Raw genomic sequence first — 18977 nt, 5'->3', positions numbered from 1 at the left:
CTGTATATTGGTTCTGTAGTGTAATTCCCACTATCAGAAATTACATTAATAGTGTCAAGCTTGTAATTGAAAGTACTCACGTTTGCCAGACGTGGTATATTTACTAGACTGTGAATGATAATTTGACTGTTGAATTTAACATTTTTTCATTATTATTGTACATTTTCCCCAGTTTTAGTGAGGCAGAGGTAAAAAGTACTTGGTCATGTAAGAAGTTTGAAGAATTCTGGTTTGAGCCAGTTGTTAATTTGCTAGTCAGCAACCTAAGAGTCATACTGATCACCCTTCTCCCTGTGTCCATCGCACTCCTTCTCCATTAGCAGCTTTTAAATTACCTCTTGTTATGTAAAGGTTTGTTCTAGCTCCAAATTTATAGCTTTGCTTCTTCTCCACCTAGGAACATTTTCCATGTGCTCATTTGCATATACTCTGCAACTCTCATTCTGAAAGTATTTATATACTCAACTCTTCTACACACCTGTAGATATACTTACTTAAATATTTTTTGAAAAATAATCATCCTGGAGGTACATATTTTTAAATATTTTTTGATAAATAAACAGCCTGGAGGTACATATTTTTGTTCTCGGCTCACTAAGCCTAACTGGCAACATGTGAAAGATGCATAGGAAACCATTCCACTGCTTGAAGATTTTTCCTCATCTCTTTCCCATTTTGCCTTACTTGCTTGTTATGTGGAGAATAACAATAAGGGAAGTATCATATTCCTTTGCCGTCGTTATTTAAGAAAAAAAACACACTACATTGGAAAAATCTTGCAACAGAAGAGTTAAGTATTTTTATCACATAGAAACAAATGACGATACACATATCATACTTTATTATATAATTTCTGAGTGCGTGCTTTCATGTTTAACATTTAATCAGTGTACATGTACTTGAATACAAGATACACTTTTGAAAATCTGCATCTATAAGCCTATCGAAAAAGACATATACATCTGTTTAAAATCAGTGCACTTATTTTTTGAATGCACAAATACCTTTTTCCTTACTTTGAAACTTGTGTAGAAAAAATTACAGTAAATTCCTTCTATTTTTTATTTTATTTTACACATGCTTTTGCATTTTTTCAATATCCACTCCTCTCTTTTTTTTTTTTTAAAACACACAGAGTTGAACTTACAATAGTACAGACAACTACTATACACGCAGCAACTATTGCCACTATTACTGTAGTGTTAGGACCATCATTGTTGCCATGATAATCTGAAGGCACAGATGCTTTTGGAGGAATGAACCATGTGGCTCGTGCTATATTAGACACCTCTGAAATCAAGTTGGTATCATCAACAGCACGTATAGCAAAGTAGATTATGGTGCCATTTTCTATTATGAAATTTTCTGGTTTAATTTTAAATGATTCTTCTCTGCCAGCCTCCTTAGGTATGAGATTAGAGGAATTCACAGAAGTAGCACGATCAAAGTGATTTCTTAGGTCCAGAAGATTTTCACTGCTTTTTATTATGTAGTGATCAGCTAGGGAAAAAGAATGCATGTTAACAACAAATTAATATAGATGTTTTAATATCCCTGCTTGTGGTGACAGTATAGGACTTCTAGAGCCATTTTGTAAAAAAATGTGCTGATGATTCCTGTTTTACTACTGACTGTTGCTCAGCATGGAGGGTTGGCAAGTTTGCTTTTAAACCTTACTTTACAGTGTCAAAGGTCTACTGCTGCTGAGTCCGAGAACTCCTTCTTGTCACTGGCCTTAAAAATATTGTTTCACCAACATTTTTAGCTTTGTGCAGACCTGTGCAAAATGTAGCTGAATGAGAAACTGTGCTGTCCAAATACAAACATAAGGTGAAATGGCAATTAAAATATACGTGTAGATAGCAGGGGCAGGCCTTGCATCTGATCTGTATTCTCTCTCTCAGCATGAGGTTTTGATAGCAAAAACTGTGAAAGACACACAATGATTCTCCCATTTGTAATCAAAGAATTGGCAGTTACACTGTTATAAACGTGTTTGATGATTAATTTTGGGGGGTTCGACTGTTTCTGTTTCAAGTCTGTAGCTATTCAAGACTTTCCCCTCTTCCCCCTCTCTTACTCTTCTGAATATATTTTCCTCTTTAGATAGTAGAGAGTCTGTGTGATATGCCCAGCTCCAAATCAGTGCAGGACCTGCTATCTTAAACTATAATGCAATAACTGACCACTTTAGCTATAAAAGTTTTTAGACATATAGTTGCTAAATAGCAATAAAAGAAGTTGAGATTTTTTTTTTTTATTTGAGTTTTTTTCCTTGTGTGGCTGGTTATTAAAAGTTTTAGATAAATGTAAGATTTTAATCTGAAACCATAATCTGCATAACTGTAGATTGTTTTAACATACAATCTCTAGCTTATGCAAGGAAATGCTTGTATATTTCATCTGGAATTAGGTTTCATTTTTCCTGTACAACAACCTTAGAATGAGTATTTTGGACAGAACATTACTGCATTTCTGTAGTCCATTTACATCTTTGTAAATAGACTAAAGCTTTGTATTGTCCATGTTAGCTGATTTTTTTTTAAATTATGCACAGGCATGAACTAAGACTTGTTACTGAAGTCGCTGGTGGTTGTATTACAATTTTATTTATTTGATTTGTTTATAATATTCCTTGGTTTACTTGTTTTGGTTTTTTTTTAATGAAAAATTAAGGAGAACTAAAACAGGTATCATGCATCGGGGTAACTTTCTGTTTGGTTATGTTTTCAGGTGGGAAAGATGTAACCCTCATCCCTGAGTGGTGGTCCTCAGAGTATGTCCTTTCAAATAAAAATATCAATGTCGTCTCACAAAAATGTAGTGTCTGACTCACCTTTTCCATTGTCCAAGTCACCTCCTGGAGCTGTCCAAGACAAGACTATTGTATTGTTTTCTATACAAGCATGAAGGTCTGTAACTTTACAGGGTGGATAAATAGGAGCAGAATCTCCTCCTGTATTCACTACAAGAGAACTTGTTGAAATTCTGCTGAAACTTGCCAGCTCGACTTGGATTTCTTTATCCGCAAATTTAGGTCTCGGTGCATTCATGTAAATTTTACCTGTTTAAAACATTTTTCAGCTTTCATCATGACAGATCTCTGAATTGCATTTTCTTTTTTTTTTTTTTTTAATCTCTTATTATCTCTTCTCATCCTTTAAGTTTTCTTTAGCTTATTCAAATTTAGCAGAAAGTTAGTGAAGACAGAAAATAAGGCTATCTCAGGATTCTCACCATAAAATTTAGGAAACCCAAAAAGCAGCCAAAGTCTGAAATGTGTAAAAATTGGAAATGATGCAACCAGTAAAGCAGGTTGCAGATGTTGGTGAGCTATGCCGGCAGTAAGGTAGTTCTATCCATCTCTTCACCCATATTGCAGGCCTTAAGAGAGTTTCCGTTATATAGGCCATACTTTGTGAGGTTTTTAGACAATTTTTATGCTGATTTTTCTAAACTTCACAATGCATAAGTGTGAGAATATTAAATTGCAACAACTAATATTTTTTTCAGCATTAAGATGAAAAAGTACTAAAAAATCAAGAAATCTCAAAAGCTAAGTTTTCTAGCAGCATTAGTTTGTATGCTAATGTTGCATGCTGAATTTATTTACTCCAAATCCCCATTTTAAAGTCTCAAGAAAAATTATACATTTGAGATTCCTGTTGTGAGATGCTGAAATACAGATTCTGAGCAATATTTGTCCTTCTCATGGCTGTAAGAGAAAATAACTTCTAGATTAAAGACAACATTTTATGCTATTCCCATATATAGGAAAGAGTAGTTGGAGCTGGTGTGTTTTGTTTGGGCTTTTTTTGTAGTGAAAATGATAGCTGGAACATCTTTTAAGATCAAATGCTATTTTTGTGAATCTAAATGATCCCATTTGCTAAACCCTTACACCCCTCCTACATACAAATCATGCAAAGAATTGTCTGTTTCATAAACGCTCTTTACCATTTTCTCTGTAGCCTGGTATATACAAGGCTCGGTTTTGCCTGAGGCTAAGTCTGGTGGTTGTCTTTCTCCCACGGGCTTTCACTTTTAGACGGTATCTTCCACTGCTTTGTAAAGAAGTAAAGTACCTTGAGTAGATTCCATCGTTCTTCATCGTGTCAGCACCTTGGTATAGAATTATTGAGAATTAGTATCTCAAACAAGATACCTGCTGGTAAACAAGGTTATTTTTGCTATTCATACACATACATGCTACTCATGTGAAGACTGTAGTCCAGCTTCATAGAATATGAGATGTACTAACAAAACAGCTTGTTTTCTTTTTACTTTGCCTCTCGAGGGCAGATGGTCATATGAAATACACTTTCAGAAAGTAGATATAAGCAATGTACCCTCTACTATGCACAGTTCTTTCACCCTCAATAACAGCACAGGAAAGAAAGCGGAACAATTTTTCAGGTGAAGGCCCGTGTCTTTGTTTTCCTCACCAAGAAAAAGCTTTGTAGCTTACTTCTGTCCTAAAGCAGTAGGGTTCTCTGTCTCCCTTTTTATTTTTTTCTTGATTTAGGGCATAGCCATGACTCAGTACTTAGTGATAAATCTGAGGGGAACATGCAGACTTGGATTCCAAAATGCATAAATAAAAAGGTTTTTACTATGTATATGGAACCTTACCTGCGCCATTATCAAAAAGTTCAAGGGTTACTGTTGCAGCACCATCCTTCTCTATGGTGGCTACCACAGTTGCACCAAGAACAGGCAAAAACCCTTGGCTAACCTCTGCGTAAACAACAACAGGATTAAATGCTCTATTTTCCCTGTTCATGTGAGCCACAGTGCTCACAGGAGGAACATCAGAATATGCTGGTCGAGAGATAGCTGTTACTGATATAGCTTGAGTTGCTGTATGAACGTTTTTAATACAAAACTGCCAATCGCCCACCTGCAAATAAAATAAAAAAATATTAAAAGGTAGTGAAAAATCTCCATGTTCTAACAGGGCCATCGTTTCCCTTACATAATAAAAAATTAATTAAAGAAAAGCTGTATGCTAGTCTATAGGAAATGTTAATTCAGAAAATAAAAGTCTTTACCTCTGCAGTGCCACTTATACTGAGTCTAGCTGTGTTTAGGTTTAAATTATCGATTGTAAAGTCTGAGCTTCCATATTCTTTTCCTTTGGGGTCCCTCAGGAAAAAAATTGGCTGAGACAGATTCCATGAAGTGCTGAAGAAAGTGTCATTTCCCACAGTTTTGTCAACAGGCACAGTAGTATTCATCCATCCAGAAGGCGGAACAGCGAGCTCTTTGCTTTCAAGCTGTTGTTAGAGAAATAAAATTTGTCTTATTGCTATTTAGTAAAGAAGCATTTAAAATATTTTCAGAGTGATTCCTCATCTATTGTACAATATTGTATCCATTCATTGCTGACTTAAAATGGATTAGTCTTGGAGGAGAGAACTGAAAAGCATTTACACCTTTTAGAAACTAGCATGAAAAAAGGTCTCTGCTTACTTATTTATAACTCAGAGTTACATAGAGAAGATGGAAGGCTTTCTAGTTCTGCTGTCTCTACCTACAGGAAAAGTAAGAGCCATTTGGCACAACTATTGAACGAAGAAAAGTAATAAAATCCCAGATTCACTTTATGAAATGGCTGCTTAGATAGTAACATTGATTTTAAGTGTAAAATTATGGTAAACAGGGTAAGTTACAGTAAGTGTAAGTAAGTCCTTAATTTCTGTATCTAAACTATCTATCTGTATCGACCTATCTAAAGCGTTGTGCCAGTAAGTTGTATTTCCACTGCAGTTTGTCTGTCTCAAAATCCTGAAAGAGAGAGAAAGAAAATGTCTCCACATATGAATGTAAGGCTTATAGGTAACGAGAGAGACAGAAATAACAACAGAACAGAGGAGAATATATAGAAGAGAGAAGTAAACAATATTTCCTTTTTTAAAATTAAAATAATTTTGTGTAATTTCCTCACTCCTATTTTATGAACAATAAAGTCTGCAATTAGAAAATAGCCTTAGGGTAAAAAAAACTTAGGGTTTTTTCCCCTGTGTAGGTGGGACAGAAGAGTCAATTAAAGGCAATATAACAACTCAAAAAACCCCAGACCTGCTTTTCAAATCTGTATTGACTGCTTATAATCTAGCTATCTTTGTGAGTGGTATATTTTGGATAAAACATAGGACTGGATTTGTGTTAAAATATTAACAAAGTGAGGAACGAGTTGCTAAATTCTAATTAACAATTGGCGTACATGAAAAGTCTAAAAGTTTGCACATTAAAATGATACATCTGGCTTAGGAGAAAAGCTGTATTTTAATTGTATCATCTTTGTTACTGAAGTTAGACTGTTAAAGTGGTCTAAAAGATGTTTCATGTAAGAGTGAACTAAGCATCCTGGGGGATTTCTGTTCGCTTTTTTCTCTCTCAGTCTCTTGGACTTTGACAATTATGAGAAATAATTTTCTTGATTTTGTGAAATGAAGAATTATATAAATTGTGTAATTTATTTCATTGCAGTGAAAAGTAGATCATTAAAAAATGTACTTGCTCCTATTTCCAAACGGAGCCGCTGACAATTATGATCATTAATGTCTAAATTTATTCAATTACTGATCAACTAAAAGCATAGGAGGAAAAAGAAGTGTTGAAATGCAGACTGAATAGATTGTTTAGAAATATCTCCTTTTCCTGGTGTAATTGCACTGAATGTCTCAGTTAATTTAATGTGGGTGGCTCCATCTACAGCATAAAGCTTTAAACCTCCTGAAAGACAAGAGCAAAAGAATTAGAAATACTATTTTTACTCTAAAATTGCTAAATTTTATGTGACTTCTAGTACTGAATGTTCTACTGAGGCAGCCAATTTGTTATGAAATCAAAAAAGACACGTATCTTTTTATTAATGTGTTAACGCACGTGTCATAGTAAATTCTGGCTTCTGTGACCAACTCATTTTAACTCTCATTGGCAAAGTTTGCAGAAAAATCACTCCTTGCAGCATGTCATCAAGTACAGCATTTTTAGACTTTTCCTAGTACTTTTGGAGTCGCATATTATCCCTTCAGTGAAATTCTGCTCTGAAAATACCTCTGTAGAAAAGACACGGTGGCATTCCATGGTTTTTTACTCTAAAATCCAGATCGTCTTTATTTCCAAATGTGAAGTTTAGATCTCTTTTCATGCATACTGCGTTGAAGCAGCTCTAGTCCTTTGGAGGTTCTCGTACTCAGTGCAGGTCTGTTAATGAATTCATTGCGAATATGGCTTCATACTGTTCTACTGAAGCACCTGCACTTCATGCATTTGTTGCATTTCTCTCTCAAATTAGGATCATACATGCCAGACATAAACTGAGCCATTGCTGTGCTCCTAATGCACGGATCATTGGAATCCCAGAGTGGGATAGAGGCTGCTGTGCAGTGCTGAGCCCTGGGGAGCCTACTTGGGGTGTGCACAGGCTGCCCACAGCCCTTCCCTACCACCTAATGCCTCTCACCCCTGTCCCTCACAACTGAGGGACTGACATAAGGTGTGCAGGTTACATCAGGTGTATGGCTCTGTCTCATGAGAGAACACGTGGAGTCATATGAACTGGAGGAGGTGTTAGCTCAGAGATCTATTCAGTGTTTTCAGAAAACTGATTTTTGTTTCTAAGCAGGAAGGCCTGCTGGTTGAAGACTACATGCTGAAAGACCATCTGGGTTCTTTCTGGCTCACAGATCATTCTTAGTAAATACTTTGCAAGTGGAGCTTAAACTACAAATTCTGTCTTAAAATACAGGCCAGAACAGAATCGAACTCTTGACTCTCCTGTAGTCATGTTGATCTAATGATGTTGAAGAGCGCATAAGGGCATTCCAAGTTATTTAAATTCCTAAAACAAGTGGATTGTAGTCTGAAAATGCACAGCATGTGCACCTCTCCAATAAGAGTATTTATTCACCGTATTTGTTTGGAGTCAGCTTGCTTTCTAGATCTACGCAAGGAGTTATCATTCTTCCATGGCATTTGCAGATGCTGTAGCATGAAGCAACACCCCTATGCATAGTTTTTAAATGGTTGTTTTCAAACTAATTATGTAGCTCAGCTGACAGCTTTGCTTGCTAATGACAAGGGTAGTCACTGTGTTTACAATTTCCTAGCCAGTGCACTTCAGCCACAACAGTTGGAGAAAATTATTATTTTTTATGTAATAAAAAATCCTTATAAGTTAAAGCATATAGAAAGTTCTAGTCATTGCATGTAATGCCAGAAGTAAAATTCTAGACATTTCTTTTTATGTTATATAACGACATCATAATTAAATCTCCTTAGTAATAGGGTATAGTCATGTTATTGCATTTTTAAATCAAAACAGCTGTTTAAGCAAATCTATGGATCTAAAGAGTTCTGCTTGTTTGTATTAAAAAAGCCTGTCATGAAAATCAAATTTCTTTAAAATTAAATTTGTTTTAAATGTCTTAAATTTCTTTTTTCCAGACCAATGAATTGCCATGCTTTTACATTTTCATACTTGAATATGCATGCCAGAGAAAGAGTGCATTTAGAATATTTACCTGTTAGTTTCGAAAATTCTTCTAATTCTTTGGCTGCCGATGGCCCCAGTGAAATGGTGTGAACTCTTGCCCCACTTTGTTTCACCAAATCAAAGCAAGCTGCTATACCTGAGTCCTCTCCATCTGTCAGTAGCACAATTTCTGAACCATAGGTAGCATTCATTTTATCTTCAATTAACTGCATCAAGAATTCATTATATAAGCACCAGAATAATTTTTAAGTGTTAGTTTATCCCAGAGCACAATCAATTTATGCATTTAAAACTGTTAACTTCAAATATAAGACAAATTTATTCTTTAATAAGTGTTTGAATTTTTGTTTAACACTAAAACTACTACAATATTAATTATTGCAATTGATACTGCAACATCTAATTGCTTAGATTTAGTAAGTGTTCAATGATAAATGATGAATATTTAATACATGTTTTCCTAGGGAAGGAACCTATCGCAAATTGAAGATGTCAGAAGCATTCTGCCTGTATATACTTTGCTGGTTCAGGGACTGGGTGTTAAGGGCATCATATTAAAAACTTGTGTCCACTGTCTAGAACTACTCTTTATTCTCCAATCAAAATTTCAGGAGTAGAGAAGGACAGACTTCTGTCTAAGGGTGGACTCTGAGGTAACTGAAGGTGGGGCAGAAAGGGGTAGGGAGCACCCATCAGGGAGGCCTCTGTCCTGGCTGTTCCATCCCTGTCTGGTTGCCCGTCTTCCTCCTGATGTCCCCCTGTCCTGAGCCTCCACTCTGCCCTGGACTCTCGGCTACCTCAGCAGTCTCATCCTTCTCTGTACAATTTCTCTCTTTCTTCCCTTTTCCTACACATTGCTCCAGATTTTCAGTTTTGCATCTGAATTAGGTGACATCTTCTGGGACTTCAGACTGCCAGCCCAAGGAAGTAAAACAGACAAATATCTATCCATCAATCACTGTTTCCCAATCTCATGATTTGTATGTGGTTTCACAATTTTAGGGGCTTGATTCATGACTAGTGAACTGCGGGAATTAACAATACTGCAATTGTACAGCTTCCCATTTCAACATTTATTCTATATGTTCATCGTGATTCATGAGTCGGATCTCTGGTGTTTCCTCAGTCCACATTTTGCTAAAAAAAATTCTTAGAGATTGCAGGAATACAATACGACGTTCATTGTTGTGTTGGTCTGCAGCCAACCTATTTCTCTGTATATACACCCAGCGATATGATCGGGCCGTGAGTTTATCCAGTCATGTGAGAGTTTGGACTGCAGTACTGCATATTTTTTTCTACTAGAAGCAATGAAAGAACTGTATTAAAGTAACCTGTTCACTTTCTCTTTAACAAAGTAAATAGAATAATCTCCATAGGTTTCCAACTAGAAATTTGATTTTCCAAAATTTAGATCATTTTTGTAGTTAATTTTGGAATTTATTTTTCAATATCCTTTTTGAAGCATGGACATCACATCTGGCCTGTCTTCTGGTAATACTCTTTCTTATTATCTTGTTATCATATTATCTTTCTTAACTCTACCATTGCATAGGAAGTCCGTGTTCAGTGGACTATCAAGTTTGTTTCTCACTTCTTCCTCATTTTCCATACATTTCAGGAGGTGTTTCCACATTGTACTTTACCTTAAGTCCTTTACGTACACCTGCACAGATACTGGTTTTTCCACTAGCAGTTATAGGCAAACATTGAACAAGTTTTTGGCGTGCTGCATCATTGGTTATTTGTTGCAAAGGAGCTTCTTCAGATGCATCAGAGTTAAATGTGACAATTCCAGCCCAGGAACCGATTTCAATAATATGGAGCAGAAATACCTCTGCAGCTCTACGGAGATGTCCAATGCGGTCATGCTGTACGTGAAGAAAAACAACATCCTTAGAATGCAATCTCTTCTGAAAAGCTTTGACTATGAACAAAATATAGGAATTTTTGATGTTGGTCAGGTTGTAAATAAAAATTAAAAACTATCTGCCATAAGGTATGTATGCTCAGTTCTAGAAGAGAGGACATGTAAACCATGTTCTGGTATTGTGAAAGTGCAGCAACCTGCAGCTTCCAGGGAGGATGTCACTAGGCAAAATCCATCTTCTGATGTTATCACTTCATTCCTAATCAAGATTTTTGTCACCTTTTTTTTATAGCGTGATGTCAATGCAAAAGAACACCTACGATGCCTGAGGAGTAGGTTAGTCTAGAGACTAAGTATTTTGAAAATATAAATAATATTAAAGTAGAAGTATGGCTATTTTAAATGCAGGTATTCAAAGGGATTACTGAAAAAAAAAAGTTACATTTGAAAACATTTATCCCCGGAGCTAGCTATTCTTGCAGTATTTATTTCATAATTATCTTAATTTTGGTTTTTAGCATTACATTATTATTTACTAACCAATTTAATAAAATGTACCATGACTGGTAGACATCTGTATTATAAAAATAATATAATTTATTGCAGATCTTTGCTGAAGATCAGTCTCAAGAACAGCTCTGGACTAGAACAGCATGTCTGGAAATAGATCTGTTGATGGAGCAGTATGGGAGAATCTCACAATTTTTATATGTATGCCATAACTAAAGAAATGGAGCATATACTGCGTTATGCTTCTTCATATATATTTTGGTTTAAGGTATGACTGTCAAATATTTAAGAATATTTGTAAACATGTTTTAGCTTTTTGAATTACCTTCTTTAGATGAATAGTCTTATTTTTAGGCTTGAATTCCTGTGAGAAATGAAACACTGAACTTGCAGTATTTTCTATAAGAGAGTAATGGTCATTGGCTCGCTACTGAACTGTGGAAGAGGTAAGTTACGGATAAGAAAATGCAGTATGTCATCAAAAGAATATATAAGCTGATTTTTAAAAGCTGTTAGAGTATGCATAGAGGTTTGAAGTCTATTAATAAATCATGAGATAGCTGCCTTACTTACCCAGATAATTCTGCCAACTTTCTACAGATTATCATATTGCTTACAGCTTTATAAAAGTGTTAGGATATTTATGCAAATAAGCACATGTTCAGGGATGTTTACTAAACCTTGCATCCATAAACAACCTTGGTATCTCGTGCCACAAGAAGCTGGGAAAGAATAAACTTATTCAAAGTTTTATGGGGGGAAAAAAAAGGAAAAATAATCTCAGCCTTGTTAAAATGAAATAACGGTATGCCAGCTCACATTCTTGATTCCAAAGAGCAATATTGTAATGAGGAAAGAACATCTAATTTGTTGACCTATTGTGACCTACATATTTACTTTAAATTTTAGAATCATTCATAACAAAAATACAATGTGAAACTCCATCTATGATACATTTTCTGCTTGGAAGAAATACAATGGCACTGTCATTCTAGGTCTGGAACGAAGGAAGGAAAGTATATAAAATTGAGATTTTACATGGAAAAAAAAAGACGAAGTCTGGCCTACAACTCTTAGTATTTTGAAGTGGTATCTTGTAGGAATTGCTAAATAAAATTACCAAGGCACGTAAGAATAGTCCTTTTTTCTTCCAAAATAATCACGTTAATTAGAGAATTGACTGATTTTTTTTATTTTGTAACTTTTTCTGTTTCTTACAATTTTTGCTAAAAATTGCTTATAAAATGCATAGTCTTACCATTAACATGCTCCCAGAAACATCCAGTACTAAAGCGACTGCTCTGTCTTGGGCCTGCAGTAGCCTGAAGGTAGTCTCAGAGGGGGGTGCAGAAGCATTTACAACAGCCGAGTTGCGAAAGTCATCAGATTCCATAATCACTTCCCACGTGCTTTTGTGGTTGCATATCTTATTCTGCATATTTGGAGCCTCACTATTGTGAGTGTTTTTATCACAAAATTCAACCACCTAAAAAGTCAGATTGAAGCAGATAATAATTCTGAACCCAACAGTATGAGCATAAGAAAATATGTCAGAAAATACAAAGTTTGTGCTGAGGGACAGGACAAATGGAGGTGTTCTTCTCCAGTGAATGTCCTCTGTGCCATGGTGCCTGGCCAGCCAGGATCTTAGAAGAGGCAAGCAAAGAAAGTGCTCCCAAAGAACTTATCTCAGATTTTACATAAGCACAAGCATGTTGTGACATACAGAAACAAAGCTTTCAGTCTGTGAGTACTGAGATCTTTGGAGTTACTGATTCATGGAGGTCCTACTAGATTTAAGCCTGGTAACATAGATACTGTAGCTGAACAGCATGGATGTCAGCACAAGTTATCAGCCAGAATATTTAACCGACTTCTTGGGTTAAGCTGGGGTCTTGGACCAGTTCGTATAAGTTTTCTTGAGTGGAATAAGGAAACGTGCAAAAGATACAAAGTCAAGACTTTGAGAGAAGCAGCAAATCTTTTAGATGTCTCAGGATGTCCACGGCATACAGCTGAGGGAAGAACATGAGCCATTGTTGTGGGTTAACCCCAGTGGGCAGATAAGCACCACACTTCCTCCCCCTCCCCAGTACGACGGAGGAAGAGAAAAGGAGGAATAAAAGAAAAAAAACTTTAGGGTCAAGATAAAACAGAACAAAGCAAAAAAAATTGTTTAGTAAGTGAAGGATAAGGGAAAGAAGAGAGAAAAAACAAAACAAGTGATGCAAAGGTAATCACTCACTGCCTCCCATGGGTAGACCAATGCCCAGCCAATTCCCAAGCAGAAGATGGCTAACCCTCCTAAACCCCCCTCTTTCCCCTTTCGTTGCTGAGCATGACGTTATATGGTATAGAATATCTCTTAGGTTAGTTTGGGTTATATCTGCCTGGTTGTGTCCCCTTCCAGCCTACTGCACACTCCCCAGTCTATTCAAGAGGGGGGGCAGAGTGAGGAACAGAGAAGGCCTTGATGCTGTTCAGCTAAAGCTAGAACATTAGTGTGTTATTGGTACTGCTTTGGTCAAAAATCTAGAACACAGCACCATATGATCCACTATGAAGAAAATTAACTGTATTCTAGCCAGGCCCAGTATACCCAAAGAGCTTGCCCAAAGAAATAAGGTCAATAGCGAGAGGAATTGTGATCCTGTACCACAGAGATCTAGCCTGCAAGGAGACTGTCCATCCTGCTAACCTCTGTCCCAGCACCCTCTCCCAGACACTGGAACAGTACAGAGCAGGCATGAGGAGGCCTGCCTGGTTGTCCTGGCTGCTTTCAAGAGAGGTGGGCTGCTGCTTCTGTGCTAAGGATAGATAGACAGACCAATGGATAGACTCTGCAATGGAGTGCAGTAGAGCTATGCAGGTAACACAGTTCGGGTGCCAGTTTACATACGGAGTGATCAAAAACTGAAGTTATTTTCTAGACAAGGCATTTGGCAAGAATGCTTCCCTTTTATGCCTGTGGACCTGATTCTCCAAACACGGAGCAAGGTGGATGCTTAGACTGCAGTACATCTCACCCTTATTGACAGGAAACAGCTGTCAAATCATTTCCAGTAAGTTCTTTGTTTTCCCTTTTGAACACATTTTAATAGAACTGATAGCATCATGCATCTTCTTTGAAACAGAAATTAATTAAACACCTGACTGATCATTCTCCGCGACAGAAATAACTGACTAGACCCCAAATGTTACTAAACTCTCAGCCCAGAAAGGTATAGTAATACTTACAGACGATGTGTATCGCAAATCCATAACAGAACATGGCATCTTTTGTTGTATATCTGGAATAAATATACATCCTTTTTCACAGAGCTGATCACCATATCTACATCTTCTTAGCTCACACTTGTCTCCATTGCAGTCTTGGAAAACAGGTATACCAGTCACACCAGCTGGACAGCTAAGAGAAGAGAAGATAGGCAGGGCTGGTTAAGAACCCAGTCTGTAACTGGTTATTTACTTGAATTTTGGCTGCCCAAAGCCAAATTGCTGTTGACGCAGCACTGTACTAGACACTGCACAAGTACCTAGGTAGGCTGTCTCTGTGCCTGGCAGGGTCCTCAAACTAATCTAGAAATAGTTAGAATCATAAAACACTTGTGGTCTTTTGTGATCTTCCTTGTGATAATTATACGCTATGCAGAAAACACATCCTGCTAGTAGCTGCAATACAAAAGACTGTATTGGTATGCCTGAGCTAGCAAAAAAGGCAAGCCTGAACTAATTTGCTACATCCATTCAGTTATTGTCCCTCTTTGTAGAAACTGTTTAAAGTCACAGTGGTTTCGGTAGGCAATTTCAGTGTTGTTTATAACTGCTGTTTAATAAAATTACGTTAAATAAGTACAAAACAAATGGTGGCTGAAGTCTGCAGTTGCCCACAGAGCAAAAGATTATCCAGCCTGATCTCCTGAACCTCTTACAAAACAACACCAAAGGCAGCTGTGGTTTTCTGGGCTGCAGAGCAGGCAATAGATGTTGCTGACTAAGCATCTCTTAATTACATGAACAGGTCATGGACACTCTACAAAGTACAAACAACAGAGATGATGAGAATATTCAGAACTTTATTGAAATGTTTAAACCTGTGTAATGTAAAAGGAAAAATATGAAAAAAATAATACCTTGTTGCTTCAACACTTGCTTCTTTAGAATTTCTAGACACATAAAAAGGCACATTGCTACTATATTCATTGAACACCCCCCACCGATAGTGAGCCCATTCGTGGACAAAAACTCGACCTGTTGAAAAAGAGTAGCACATGCACGTTCTAAATACAACTGTTTAAAAGCTACTCAGTGTTTTACTTAGACATTTTAACAATTTAAACTAGTTCTTATCTGAGGTAATACAGGAAGATTGTGAAAAATTTAAGCAATTAGGATAATAATTTTTCTTTGAGGTAAAACTAGGAAAGCATCAGTTTAGCAACCAGGACTAGAATTTTTTATTCATATTTGACTCTCAGAAATGCAGGAACTGTTCTAGAGGCTTTCTTCCAAGTTGGCAAAAATCCCCTGACAAATTTAGGTTTTCTGAGGTTTCTGTCCCACAGAGCAGAAAACCTTACATTTTTTGACACAGTGTAGTACAAAATCCGATACACAAACACTGGATAGTTTATTTGGTAAGTGGTCATAAAAGGAAGGCTACTGCTAATGGCAGTAGTTAAGTGCAGAGGAATAACCATTTAAGGTTTTCAAAAGGATGAACAACTTCTGGATCCAGTGTTTGAATATTTAACTTCACACATTTCACAGGTATTTGCTACTTCTGAAAAATGTGTCTCTCAAGGTTTTTTTCATTTTGGCAAGCAAACTAAAGCACCCAAATTCATTAATCACTTTGAAAAATTTTGGCCATTTCATATGAACAATAAAACAGGTAATTAAATTAAATAGCAGTATTACCTTTTTCTCCATAAACATTAGTCAAATTGTAATTTAACAGGAAGTTAGGTGTGAAATGGATGTACTGTCCTTTCTCCTTACATCCTCCATAGTGTAAGGTGTAAGGGTCATCTACATGTTTCATGTAATGGTCTGCTATGATGACATCTGCCTGAAAAAGTAAGACCAAAGTTACACATAACATGGGTTAGAGAAGAGTTAGGTGATTCTTGTTGAATAAATTCAGTCCTGCAATTTTTTTTATCCTACCAACACTCTCAACACTTCTGAGCAAGAACTTCCAGGATTAGTCCCAGATTTTGCTGTCATTTGTAATGTAGCCTTATCAGTCTAGCTTTTCCTCGCTTTAATCATAGAGTTCTCTAAATCATACCTTATCATATGATTCTGTTTTTAATCTTGAATAGCTGGTGTTTTTCTTCCATGTTTCAGGAATTATAATTTTTACAGACTTGAAGAAAAATCGATGTTTTGTTGTTTGAAACAAGTAATTAGAAGCATTTTTAATCATGTTCTAGGGAATGAAAGAAAATAAAATATTAATATCAATGTTAATATTAAAAATTTGACTGTATGTGCAATGAATAATTTAGCCTTATCAAAAAACAGCAGTACAATAAAGTAGAACTAAGTACATAACACAAAACTAAGAAAGCATTACAGTCTTCATTAAAAAAAGAATAAACAAAGAAGTCAAGGACTAAGCTGTAATTCTTGGAACCTCTCACCAGTTCTATAATCCTGCTCTTAATCAGAGATTGTGATCAAATTCACACACTAGCCTTCATATGAGATGAACACTACTAAATACAAGGATTTTACTGTTAAAACAATACTGGCCTGACAGCAAGTGTGGGCAATATTCAACATTGCACCCGCTTTTCACTTATCTGACTAATGTCCTCATTTTTCTGTCAAATTCACTGTTTCACTTTCTTCTTATTTGTATTATGGCTATTATATGCTCCCATTACTTTCCTTTCCTCTTGTTCTTTTACCACCTTTCTTGGAGTAGAGGCATCAGGAAAAGCATTAGCAACTAGCATAACAAAAACACTTAGCAACTAAGTGTTCAGTGGAGAAAAAAACAAACAGGAAGGAGGGAACTAAAATCTGGCTTTTCATAAGCTAAGAAACAAGCTGTGACAGAGGCTTTGGAATCAAATATCTTTGTTCCATGTACATAAACTTCAGCTAAAGGAGATTTCTTGAAGAGATTCAGTTTGCCAGGACTGAGAGTGATAGTGAGTGCTAACCCGTGAGAAGCTGAGCAGTAATGGGACATGCTACTTCAGCTGTCCCCATGCCACCTCTTGCCTGCTGTGCAGATAGAACAGAGTGGTTGTAACTAGTCCAAGGGAACTGAAGGAATGGTGTAAGAGCACATTCTCATAAGGTCAGCTATAATGTGAATTTAATACGTGGTAGATATCCCGCTGTAACAGTAACCATCACTTATACACTTCTATCCTAAAAAACACTCAGTGGTTTGTCCCTTAATGAAAATGGAGTGATCTAAACTCTACTTATTGTTAAAAAAGGGGACAGTCAGTGACTGATGGTAGAAAGTAAACTATCATCAGTTTTACTTCATGTAAATATCTTCTCACAAGATGAAAAAAATCTGGAAATGTTGAAAATTTTCCGGCTGACCAAAGGATGGTGTCCTTCATCTTTGATCTTAGGGATGACATGGGGCTGAGATAATCCTACATCAGGGTCTAGTAAGCATTAGACATACTGCAGAACCTGGGCATTTGTCAGAAGTGTCCTGTTCAACAGGTTTTCTCTAAAATTATTTGACTTTGTAGAAAACAATTTATTTGCTTTGAGACCTGGCCAGCATCCTATTCTAGGGAAATTTATCCACTGAGACATCTATGTGGATTGCAATAACAGCTAAGCCCAGAAATGCCACTAAACCTAACTTTTTTTTTTTTCCTTTACAATTTTTAAAGGAACATTATGAGACATACTAACTAATGACAAAGAGTAGTATAATCAACGGTATTAAACTAGTATTCGTAGGACATTCTTTCAGGTAAACATAATTTGGAAAGCTACTTAAAGGAATTTCAGTCTGGCTCCCAACAGAAATATTACAGCATTGTCTGAGGGAATTAGTGCTCTTAGAAGTGACAACAGATGGCAAGACAAATTAGAAATTACTAGTTTAGTAACTATGGGATTAATGCATGGTTAATTCAAAACAACAAGGAAAAATCCCATTGACAAGAATGGGAGCTGCCCCTGATTCGTGCTGCTTTCCAAGCAGAAAAGTCAAGTCACAACTGCTGAGAAACAACACATATAAATGCAAATGTTCTTACCATCGTGTTCAGGATGATGTTGTCATTTTCTGGCACCTGGGGACTAATTGCAACAACCAGATCCTCATAGCCATTCTTATTTAGCCATACCATAGAACCTTTTGCCACATGCAGGAGCTGAAAAGACAGCAAAAATATCAAACTCCTAAACACCCCCATTACTTGTTCCTGTCTGTGAGGTTCTTGGTTAGAAAAGTGATGGCTTATCAGTCTTATATATATGACTGCCTGTAGGGTGGGTAAAGATAGTTTGCCTCTCCCATCCGAGTATGTAGAGTCCCAAGTCCATCTTATCTTCTTGTTACAGCAACCTGGTTCCCATCTGAGTACGTAAAGTCCCAAGAGTGTCTTATCTTGCTGTCACAGTAACCGGGGGTTATTCACTTCCCCACCATCGCACAGCCACCAACGTGACAGTGACCTGCGGATCTCGGCATTCGGACAACAGGACCTGCATTACATCAGCAAGTTTGCTAATGAGCCAAACAGGATACTGCATATGTATGCTATGTTAATCACTGCAAGTTGTTTTATCCACCCCTGCGGCACTTTCCCTTGAGCTTCATTCCCAAGCAGGTGTCTGCTGCATCAGGTCCCCATTTTGACTAGGTCAGTGTCCTGGGGCTCCCACTGTGGTAATATTACACTTTCCATAAAGCCAAAGCTTTCACTCGCTGAGTGCTTGTCGTGAATGAGCAGTTAGGTTGCTTAAATAATCACCGCCAAAGATATTTGCAAATAGTGATTTTAATAGAAATTTATAAAGGGGTGATTTAACAAAGTTCAATGGCAAGGTTTACTCTATTACTTATTAAATGAATGGAATATATGTATAGAGAGAGAA

At 36.7% G+C, this 18977-nt stretch overlaps 2 protein-coding genes across 1 annotated transcript; one reads left to right on the top strand and one right to left on the bottom strand.

Moving 5' to 3' along the window:
• ODF2L (outer dense fiber of sperm tails 2 like) overlaps positions 1–18977 on the top strand; it is a 62934-nt gene that overhangs the window by 8491 nt on the left and 35466 nt on the right.
• On the bottom strand, positions 871–18292 carry LOC104015474 (calcium-activated chloride channel regulator 1). Its single transcript, XM_087730301.1, has 17 exons — positions 18134–18292; positions 16177–16317; positions 15796–15954; positions 15224–15233; positions 15017–15134; positions 14121–14292; positions 12132–12369; positions 11582–11605; positions 11209–11282; positions 10150–10374; positions 8532–8709; positions 6629–6738; positions 5052–5276; positions 4633–4900; positions 3958–4122; positions 2837–3064; positions 871–1500 (listed from the first exon to the last, which is right to left on the bottom strand). The coding sequence occupies exons 1-17, from the start codon at positions 18290–18292 to the stop codon at positions 1094–1096; spliced, it is 2901 nt and encodes a 966-aa protein (XP_087586427.1). The 3' UTR covers positions 871–1093.

The sequence above is a fragment of the Nipponia nippon genome, unplaced genomic scaffold, assembly GCF_047370975.1.
Source record: "Nipponia nippon isolate SJK-2023a ecotype South Korea unplaced genomic scaffold, ASM4737097v1 scaffold_5, whole genome shotgun sequence".
Classification (NCBI taxonomy): domain Eukaryota; kingdom Metazoa; phylum Chordata; class Aves; order Pelecaniformes; family Threskiornithidae; genus Nipponia; species Nipponia nippon.
This window is presented reverse-complemented; position numbering and strand designations above follow the sequence as displayed.

Bases quoted from the DNA above. Each gene is read 5' to 3' on its own strand.
- LOC104015474 (XM_087730301.1), bottom strand. From the start codon at position 18,292: ATGGGGGTGTTTAGGAGTTTGATATTTTTGCTGTCTTTTCAGCTCCTG. The intron at 6,739-8,531 runs GTAAATATTCTA...CTTGTCTTTCAG, and splicing joins AGAATTTTCGAAACTAACAG to GAGGTTTAAAGCTTTATGCT. The intron at 4,123-4,632 runs GTAAGGTTCCAT...TTCTATACCAAG, and splicing joins ACTTTTTGATAATGGCGCAG to GTGCTGACACGATGAAGAAC.